We start from the raw sequence: 10875 nt of genomic DNA on the forward strand, positions 1-10875 counted from the left end.
CTACTTCACTCTGAAATTCCTTGAATTTCTCAAAGGATTCAGACTTATGCTTCATTAAGTAGACATAACCATATCTACTGAAGTCATCAGTGAAAGTGATAAAGTAGCTGAAACCACCTCTAGCATTTGTACTCATTGGTCCACATACATATGTATGGATTAAACCCAATAGTTCATTTTCTCTTTCTCCAACTTTAGAGAAAGGTTGCTTTGTCATTTTGCCAAGTAAACATGATTCTCACTTACCATAATCCTCTAAGTCAAATGGTTCTAGAATTCCTTCCTTTTGAAGTCTTTCTATGCGTTTCAAGTTAATATGGCCTAATCGACAATGCCACAGATAGGTGAGATCTGAATCATTCTTTTTGGCCTTTTTGGTATTTATGTTATAAACTTGTTTGTCGTGATCTAGTAAATAAAGTCCATTGACTAATCTAGCAGATCCATAAAATATCTCTTTAAAATAAAACGAGAAACTATTGTCTTTTATTAAAAAGGAAAATCCCTTAGCATCTAAGCAAGAAACAGAAATGATGTTTTTAGTAAGACTTGGAACATGGAAACAATCTTCCAGTTCTAAAACTAGCCCAGAGGGCAACGACAAATAATAAGTTCCTACAGCTAATGCAGCAATCCGTGCTCCATTTCCCACTCGTAGGTCGACTTCACCCTTGCTTAACCTTCTACTTCTTCCTAGTCCCTGCGAATTGGAACATAAGTGTGAGCCACAACCAGTATCTAATACCCAAGAAGTTGAATTAGCAAGTATACAGTCAATAACTACCTGAAGATGGAACGAATGTTCCGTTTTTCTGATCTTCCTTAAGCTTCAAGCAATCTCTCTTCCAATGCCCCTTTTTCTTGCAGTAGAAGCATTCAGATTCATAAGTGGGTTGGCTCACCTTCTTCTTTTCATTCTTGGTGCCGCCAGATTGCTTAGTCGGGATGGCCTTCTTGCCACCTTTCTTAGCATTCCTCTTCTTGCCAGATTTCTTGAACTTGCCCCCACGCACCATAAGCACATCTTGCTTATCACTTTTGAGCGTCTTTTCAGCGGCCTTCAGCATACCGTGAAGCTCATTGAGCGTTTTGTCCAGACTATTCATACTGTAGTTCAGCTTGAACTGATCATACCTGCTATGAAGAGAATGGAGGATGGTGTCTACAACCATTTCCTGAGAAAATTATTGATCCAGCCGACTCATATTCTCAATGAGTCCAATCATTTTGAGAACATGTGGACTTACGGGCTCGCCTTTCTTAAGCTTGGTCTCAAGAATTTGCCTATGAGTCTCGAATCTTTCGACTCGAGCCAGATCTTGGAACATGTTCTTTAACTCATGATGATTGTGAAAGCATCTGAGTTGATGAACGTTTTCTATAGATCTGCACTCATGGTTGCAAGCATTAGACATTTCACATCCTTGTTGGCATCAGTCCAACGATTGAGGGCTGCCTGAGTGACCCCGTCGCCTGCGGCTTCGGGCATCGCCTCGTCCAGGACATACTCCTTTTCTTCCTGCATAAGAACTATTTGCAAGTTCCTTTGCCAGTCAACGAAGTTTTTCCCGTTCAACTTCTCCTTTTCGAGAATTGATCGGATGTTGAATGAATTGTTGTTTGCCATAGTTAAAACTACAATCGAAAAAGCATAAACAAATAAATAACCATTAACAGTTTCTTTTAATAAATTCAAATTCTAGCAAACATGCATAATTTATCATTTATTAAGCATTTTATTCAAGTTATGTGTTCCGACAGGTGTGAATAAAATGATTCAAAGATCCTTAAATCATTGAAGAATTAAGCACATTATGTATTTAGACTCAATTCTAAAATATTTTAGGTAAGCAAAGCCTTTGCTAATAGTCTAGAAACTACTCTTGGTTGATAGGTACGTCTAAGAACTTATTAGGTAAACCTATCTCATTTGTCACGACATAAAAGGACTCCTTACTTATATCGTTGAGTTTCACCAAAACTAACATGTACTCACAATTATTTGTGTACCTTACCCCTTTAGGATCAATAAGTAACACCTCGCTTAGGCGGAAAACTATTACTAAGATTGATGTAAAGGTTTATCCAAGTAAGTGTTATTTTGGCATGACACCTTTTAACTCAATTTTAAAGTTTGGAACTTAAGGCTCTTACTATGTTGGTTAGATTTTAAGTGAACTAAAATCCTTAATCATGCAACATAATCAAGCCATAATCTCATGCATAATTAAGACATATTTAAAGCAATAAATAACTAAAATATGCATAAGATATAAATGTGATCTAGTATGGCCCGACCTCATCTTGAAGCTTCAACTTCAAAGTCCGTCTTGAAAATGGATTGGAAACTTCGTCTTGAATTTCACCATGGGAGGCGCCATTTTCTTCAAATAGGATAAGCTATAATTAAAGTAATTACAACTATTTGATGGTACGCAGACCATATTTAAAGCAATAAAATTTGGTACTTTAGACCAATATTACATTCAAATTAATGGTACGCAGACCATATTTACTATCCTATTTGGGCCATAATAGTCACTTTCAATAACCTGCAAAACAGTACATATACAATATTTACCATTCACCCATTCATTTATCAATGAATGGCCCACATAGCTGGTTAGTAGAACATATTATGCATCACATAAATATTTGCAGCAATTAATCAAGGCTTCTAATGATCTACCAATTATTCAATCCTTATTAATTTTAATCAAATTGTTTTAACCTTAAAGGAATGTAGACATAATCAAGAGTTTATGACTAAAAACTCCCACTTAAACCAATAAATTTACATGTTTTACTAATTTTAAACATATAATTGTTTCCTAGTCTAACCGGAAACATACAAATTTAATTAAAATTTAAAGCACACATAAATTATTATTTGAATCCTTTAATTTATTTTCAGTTGAATTAAATAATAAATTTAAACTTATTCAAGGTTTTAATTTTAGTAAAATAATTAGTATAAATAAAATTTATAATAATTAGATTATTCAAAATTAAAATCCGAGAAAACATTAAATTACAAATTTTAAAATTAATTAAAATCGTTTCCGAACTAAAAATTTTAAAATTAACTTCAAAACGCATCAATCGGATCAAGACGAGGCCATGGGCTTGCGCCCATGCCCCGTCGAGTGCACGAGGCATCAACACCCCTCGACTGATCGTATAGCAATGCACGAGCAGGCCACACGCATACGCAACCAGCCCAGCCACGCATGCGCGCATCCTGCTTGCTCGACGCGTTCTGGTCTGCTCGCTGGGCGAGGCAGCGCGCGCTGTGGCGCATCATCCCTCGCTGCCCGCGCGCGCCTGCTCGCTCGATGTGCCTTGCCTCATCGCCCTTCGCCCATGGCTCGCAGTACACACGCCCGGGCAGCCTTTGCCTTGTGCGCATGCCACGCTTGTTGCTCGCTGCATTCGTACCGCATAGGCGACGAGCTCCCTTGCTCGTCGTCGCATGCCCGCACTATACAACACCCCTTAAGGGTAACACGTAGCGTCCACTGCTTTGTGCGTGCAAAATTCATGAGCGATTTATATAAAAAATAAATTTTTAATTCAAATTTATAGACAAATTAATAAATCATATTAATTTCATAAATTTAGATCGAAAAATCGAAAATTTATTATTCAATTAATTTCCGATTATCATGGATTCAAATCTAGGTCATAAAAATTTAAAATTTATCAAAAATTAACAATTTTTATGGTGGTTTTTAATCATGGATACCTAATTAAATTGTCAATTAATTATGAAAATCAAATCAAATTCTAAATTATTCGAATTTCAACAAATTAATTACAATTACAAATTAGGTTGTATAATTAACAAGCTTAGGCATATAAATTTGTTAAACATATAGAGTAGGTCAATCAAAAATTCAATATTTACAAACAAGAAACGCAAATATTTAATTTAACATCTTAAAAATTACAAATCTAGCATTCGAAAAACTAAAACATCCGAAAAGTCATAGTTAGGCTTCGAATTTGGGAATTCTGGGTTCGGCATCAAATCTCTAATTTTAGTCAAAATTTTAAAACGCCGTTTACATGCGAAATACACTATAAAATTATAGGATTCGACCATTATTAACTAAACTGCCGAAAATTCTGCGCACATATAATTAAATAATCGCACGAATTTGCAATTAATTACCAAAAATTGAAAATTTCGAATTAATCACCCCTTTAATTCATTGCAAATTTATAAAATTTAACCATGTTAACTAATTATTATGGAATTAATTAGAGGCTCATGATACCAGTGTAAGGTTATGATACATATAAATGAATATAAATCATGCGGAAAACCATAAAGCCAGGAATCCAAATTAATATTGCCACATAACAATTAGCATAATTTAGGACACATACACCTTGTAGCGTGCCCTCCCTAGCTGCGCTCGAACCGAACAAGAACAAGTCTAGGACTCCAAATGTCGTCCCTCCGTAGACAGTCCACAGCACGTTCGGATCCGCCTTAGATTTAATTAACTAGAATTGCACCTAAGGTTCTATGAATATGTTCGAATATATTATGGCAAATATTATACATAGTTTTAATCCTTGAAACTAGATGTATGATTGAAAATTATGTTGTTATAAGTTTGTGAATGCCATCACATATTTATAGAGTAGGAATATGGAAATGGAAGTCTACTAGGACTCAAGAATTCTAACTCTATTAGAATTAGAGTTTCCTTAAAACTAGCAATTCAGAAAATTAATCTAATCCTAATCGCTTAAGGATTCGATGTATGCACAAACTCCAACACACACACGAGCTCGACCCACAAGCGAGCAGGCCATGCCCGCGCACGCGCGAGAAGCCCATCGCAGGCTTTGCAGCCCACACGAGCTCGCTGCCTTGCTCGCAGCCCGCATGCTGTGTCGCAGCCCAAGCGCTGCTTCGCAGCCCCAAGCGCTGCTTCGCAGCCCACGTTGCTCGCAGCCTTGGCGCGCTGGGCCTGGCCTTGCGCTGGGCCTGGCGTGCCTTTGGCTTGCTGTGTTGCGCGCTGGGCATGCTGGACGTGGGTCTGGCTTCGTGCTGGGCCTTCGTCTAGCAAGCTCGTCCGATGCTTATTTCGTACGACGCGCTTCTGATTAATTTTCCGATTCCGGAATTCATTTCCGATACGAACAATATTTAACATTTCCGATTCCGGAATTAATTTCCGTTTGGAGCAAATATTTAATATTTCCAATTCCGGAATTATTTTCCGATTCCGATAATATTTCCGATTCTGACAATATTTTCGTTTCCGGCAATATTTCCGATTCCGGCAATATTTCCATTTCCGATAATATTTTTCGATACGTACCATGTTTCCGTTTCCGACAACATCTACGACTTGGATAATATTTATATTTCCGATACAATCCATATTTCCGTTTCCGGCAATATCATCATTTCCGGAGTATCCATAATTTGCCTTTGACGATTTCAGCTCCCACTGGAATCGAGATCCGTCGATTCCGAATATTCATAAATGGAGTATTTAAATCCTTTAAATACTTGATCCGTTCACGTACTATTTGTGTGACCCTACGGGTTCAGTCAAGAGTAAGTTGTGGATTAATATTATTAATTCCACTTGAACTGAAGCGACCTCTAGCTAGGCATACAGTTCACTTGATCTTACCGAATTATTAACTTGTATAATTAATACTGAACCGCATTTATTAGACTTAGCATTGAATGCATACTTGGACTAATGGCATTATTTCCTTCACTCCGTCCCTTAATACTCGCCCCGGTTTGACTGGCACAGAGTTTAAGGGACTTGAATTGACTTATTAGTTTAATGGGTAGAAGTTTATCGTGGGTTATTATTTTAATGTAATTAGTGGGAAATGTATAAGGGAGGTAGGGGGTGGGGGGTGTGGGCACCTGAATCTGTTTGGGGACCTAATACGTGCTTCTGAAAAGTGACAGTGGGGCATAGTGGGAGGAAAGTATCGCCAAGACCACAACAAACATTCATTTTCCCTCTAAAATTATTGGAGGAAAATTCCAAAAACGTACTTTAATTACACTTTTCCTCTAAAACTTTGGGGGGGGGGGGATTCCAAAAAAGTTCTGTAATTACATTTTCCCTATAAATATTTGGGGAATTTCCAAAAATCACATAATTTATTCATTTTTCCTCTAAAATTTTGGGGAAAATTCTAACAAAGAGCAAGAGTAAAATTTACGATTTTTTTACACACTTTTCCTCCTAAATTTAAGTAGAAGTAAAACCCTAAATTTGGACCATTATAAATATGCTTCCCTCATAAATGCTTGCTCCTCTTTTCTACAACTTCTCCAACACTTCGTCAACCTGAAAATAAGTGTAGAAAAAAATAGAAAAACAAGGAAAAACAAGCATCATTTAATTGTGTGTGGGTGTGTGGGGGTGGGGGGTAGTTTAAAACTGACTTTAGTTTGAAAAGGGAAAAACAAAAAGAAATTAATTAGTGTGGGGAGGGGGTTTGGATAGTGTAAATCTATTTTTCTAAAACCTCTCAAAAAAATTTCATCATTGAGGTGGTTAACATACACTCTTGCCGTCCTAAGTAAAATGGGAGTTTAAACTTAAACCCTACAAGTCCGACTTGGTTGCAATTCGTATAATTAACCATAAACTTAGCACAAAAATTGCATCCTCAAGTGAAAAGAGAGTCTGAACTTCGCTGAAGATTGCCTCTTCCATTCTCAATTGGTTGCAACTAGTGTACTGAGTAAAAAAAATGAGAAGGGCCAAGAGAGAACTCACAGATGCAGCAAAAACCTGAATTGCCAACTGGTTACTTGAACAGAGAAACGGTGGAAAGAAGAAGAAGAGGGGCATTGTCACTGAAGCAGTTTATCTTTTTGATGTCAACCGGTCAACAATACAAAGAATCTGGAAGGTGGGTAAAGCACAATATGACAATCAACAACCAGTGAGTATTCAATCACAGAAACCCAAAAAATGCGGCAAAAAAAAAAAAAGGTAAGCTTCACTTAAGAATACTTCTTCTAATTGCTCAAATTTCATATCCCAAACGAGTAAACGTTAGGTCACTTGCAAAAGAATTAGAGCTTTCAAAGACCACAATTTACAAGTGGAAAAAATGGGGCTAATAAAGCCACATAACAATGCAATGAAACCGTCACTTACCAATGAAAATCTAAAAGAAAGAGTGAAGTGGCGCCTTGGAGAAATTGATTAGAACAATGGTGATTTTAGTGATATGTACAACATAATCCACTAAGATGAGAAGTTCTTTTACATGAAAAAAGGGACACAAAGGTATTACCTTCTCCTAGGTGAACTCGGACCTTACATATCATGTAAGAGCAAGAGATTCATCACAAAAGTCATGTTTCTTTGTGCTGTTGCAAGACCACGATTCAATGAAAATAGAGAATGCATTTCGATGGTAAAACAAACATGTTTCCATTTGTGAAGTGGGTAACAGCAAAGAGGAGAAGTAGAAATAGGCCAACAGACACTTTGGAGCTCAAACCTGTGACTTCAGTCACAAAGGAAACTTACAGAAACATGTTAATTAGACAAGATATTCCAGCAATCATGCAAAAGTGGCCAACAGATCATCAAGGTCTAATCTATTTGCAACAAGACAATGCACGGCCTCATATACAAGTGAATGACAGAGAATGGATGGAAGAAGTTCAACTTTCAAACAAACAATTAAGGTTGATATTTCAACCTACTAACAGTCCATATATGAATGTGCTAGACCTTAATTCTTTTTGAGAAATACAATCCCTAAAAGACCAGACTTCTCCTAGAAACACTAAAGAGTTGGTTAAGAATGTCAAAGCTTCATTTAGGGAATTTTGTCCAATCAAAGTAAATAGAGTCTTTCTTAGTTTGCATTTGTACTAATAGAGGTTATGAGAGTCAAGGGATGTTGGCAAAGAAGCTTTGGAGAGACAAAGGATACTCCTTGTCATCTTCTCTCCACCTCCTACTCTAGTAGGAGAATGTGTAGCATTTGTTGAAGCAACGCAACAGGGAGTCTAATGCAACAAACTAGCTTTTGAGAGCAAGGAATGTCTAGTGTTAGGGAGTACTTTTGTAAACATTTTGCAGTCATAACAGGTTCATCAAATTATTTTGTAAACTTTTTTGTACACTCCTTAACATATTGTAATAACCAATTATTAACTAACATTTTCATAGTTTCTCATTAGTAATCGTATATCCAAACACTTAATTGCATCGATTAACATTTTATTAAACAGGAACATAGTAGAATTTAGGTTGCTTACCAATTACAGGGCCACAATAGCACCAACGTAGTACTGAATAACCACAACAGAGTACAGAATAACCAAAAGTCCAGAACAACCACAATAATAGCCACAATTACATAACAAAGTACACAATAGCCACAATTATATAACAGATCGATACATTTACTAACCACCAACAACAACACTTATTCACATTCAAGAACACCAACAACCAGAATCATTCACTTTCAGAAGTATCACCGTTTAATAGAAGGTACATAACCTTTCAACATCTCAAAAACATCATCGTTTGATACCTTACCTCTCTTACTAGCTTATCCTTACCATCACTATTACCTTTACGCTTGCGAGAAAGAGCTAGAGTGATGGATATATCACGATCGGGAGTGCCGAGAGCAACCCAATCCTCAAGTTCTTCTCAATAGTAAGCAACTAGAGATTGAATTGGAGGTTCACGAACAACAACCATTGGATCATATAAATCATCCATTGGAGTTTCTGGATTGTATACATCATCCATTGGAGTTTAAGGAACAACGGGAAATGGCTCGAGGGAATCGTCAACCCATACCCCGAAATATTCAGAATTAGAAAAATAAAAAATTTCTTCCTCTGTTTTCTGAACTGGATCTTGAACAAATTTATCCATGAACGAACCTCGACAACTGCAAAAAAAACGACTCATTAGAATCGACTGATTCTATACAAGTTCATTATTTGCAAAAAGAATTGGAGCACAAAAACTAAGTCATCTAGAAAATGAGCTTCATTGAAATCACAACCAGAAATTATTTGGAAGGAGAAATTAATTCATATTGAACGAGATTTTCAGAATCAGAAATTTTATCAACGGCCAAAAATTAAATCAAAATCAGAAATTATAGTAACAACCAACCAACAATTATATCAGAATCAGAAATTAAACACTTAACAACGAGTATAGTGAACGAGATTTTCATTTCATTGAAATCACAACCAACAATTACATAAGAACACCACCACTAGATTCCTAACAATAGCAAAGTATACAGAGTATTTTGCATAACAAAGGACAGAAATCTACGGCAAGCAGAGGCATAGTAATGAAACTCAAACAACATATACGGCAAGCAGCAACTAACTTAAAAAAAATCTAAAATAACATTCTTATTAGTTTGATTTAAAATTTATTATGGGAATTAAAGTCACTTAATCATTACAAAGTAATATGCTTTGTTTTGGTACTGCGAAAATAGACAAAACCAAAAACCCCAAATTGATTCCTGCGGGATTGGAAAAGAAGACAAAACCTAGGATTAAGATTTTGGGTTCGAAAGAATACCTCACTCACCACAACCCTTGCGGCACCGCATCACTTGCATGACAAAAGGAAAAAAGGACAAAAATATCGTTTGCAGGACAAAAGATATAAATCAATTCATCAATTCAACTCGTAAATCAAAGGCATCAATTCATCAAGACCAAACGATTCAAGAAAAAATACAAAATTAATTAGGTCGAATAGAGATCTCACCAAATCAGAGATTAAAGAGATCGAAAAAATTGGACAAATTTGTGGATGAAAATCCCATATCTTTTAACGAATTAGAGGACGAAAATCATAAATCTTTGAACGAAAATCCCAGATCTTTGAACAAATTTGTGGACGAAATTCCCAGTTCTTTTAACGAATTTGTGGCAGAAAAACCTAGATCTTTTGACGAAATATGTGGAATTGAATAAAATTTATGGAGGAACCTAGATCTGTAATTTTGGACGATTTCATGGAGTGATTTATGGAAAATTGCCAAAATAATTGGGGGAAAATACAGAGGAGAAATGGGGAAGAAGATGAATAGTGATGTTCATGATTTTTATGGGAAGTAGAAGATGCTTCTAGAGAGGAGGAGAGATAAAAGAGAGGTGGGAAATGGGATTACCTCATTGTCTCAAAAAGGCTCCCGCAAGAAGCGGGGTAAAGGGGAGTCGGGTTTACGCAACCTTACCCCTGTAATTACAGAGAGTTTGTTTCCAATTGACCCAAAGGCAATAACGAGATGGCAACGAGACAACCATCTTCTACTTCATGGAAAGGAAGCGAAGAGGTTTTAAGAGCCATTTTGATTTAGTCCATTACACCCCACTACCAAAAGAATAAATGAATCTTTGTCTGAAGTAATGCTTATAAAAAAAATTATTATTGTCGATCACTAAGTGCTTTTCAAAATTCACCCGTCACTTCATTTTATTTGAACACTACTTGCACAAACCTTTTAGCTAAAATAATTAATCGAAAAATCAATAATAGATTATTATACCAACAAAAATAAACCGTTCTACTCAATCTCAAACATATCTAGAAGTTTATGATTTAAAAGTTTTTAACTTTAATAATGCCATGTGGAATTTTTAACCACATGAAGAAAATTTGTATTAAGGCCATGTGGATATTTAACTCAAGGACCTGAACTTTTAACCCAAGGGACTAACCTTTTATTTGCTTTGGTTATATTTGGCCAGAAATGAATAGTAGGTCCCAAACGGTGAAAAATAAAGGTGCAGGTCCCGAACGGTGAAAAACATAAAAGGTTAGACCCCAACTTTACACTTTACTCCCTAAAAGAAGATCA

At 36.2% G+C, this 10875-nt stretch overlaps 1 protein-coding gene and 1 long non-coding RNA gene across 3 annotated transcripts; both read right to left on the reverse strand.

The window, feature by feature from the left end:
* Nucleotides 1-503: 503 nt before the first annotated feature.
* Nucleotides 504-2957, reverse strand: LOC130461272 (uncharacterized). Its single transcript, XM_056829278.1, has 2 exons — nucleotides 785-2957; nucleotides 504-700 (listed from the first exon to the last, which is right to left on the reverse strand). Exons 1-2 carry the CDS (start codon nucleotides 1170-1172, stop codon nucleotides 684-686), a joined length of 405 nt encoding a protein of 134 aa, XP_056685256.1. The 5' UTR covers nucleotides 1173-2957; the 3' UTR covers nucleotides 504-683.
* A 3127-nt stretch (nucleotides 2958-6084) lies between these two features.
* Nucleotides 6085-10339, reverse strand: LOC110798662 (uncharacterized). 2 transcript variants are annotated; one of them, XR_002536155.2, is made up of 3 exons: nucleotides 9780-10171; nucleotides 6777-8931; nucleotides 6085-6341 (listed from the first exon to the last, which is right to left on the reverse strand). It is a non-coding gene; the product is annotated as an uncharacterized lncRNA (long non-coding RNA). The 2 variants fall into 2 exon arrangements; XR_002536152.2 differs by having other exon boundaries at nucleotides 6085-8931; nucleotides 9780-10339.
* Between the last annotated feature and the right edge of the window lie 536 nt (nucleotides 10340-10875).

This window comes from Spinacia oleracea, chromosome 5, assembly GCF_020520425.1.
Source record: "Spinacia oleracea cultivar Varoflay chromosome 5, BTI_SOV_V1, whole genome shotgun sequence".
Lineage (NCBI taxonomy): Eukaryota > Viridiplantae > Streptophyta > Magnoliopsida > Caryophyllales > Amaranthaceae > Spinacia > Spinacia oleracea.

Excerpts from the sequence above, each read along its gene's own strand:
- LOC130461272 (XM_056829278.1), bottom strand. The coding sequence starts at position 1,172 with ATGGTTGTAGACACCATCCTCCATTCTCTTCATAGCAGGTATGATCAG.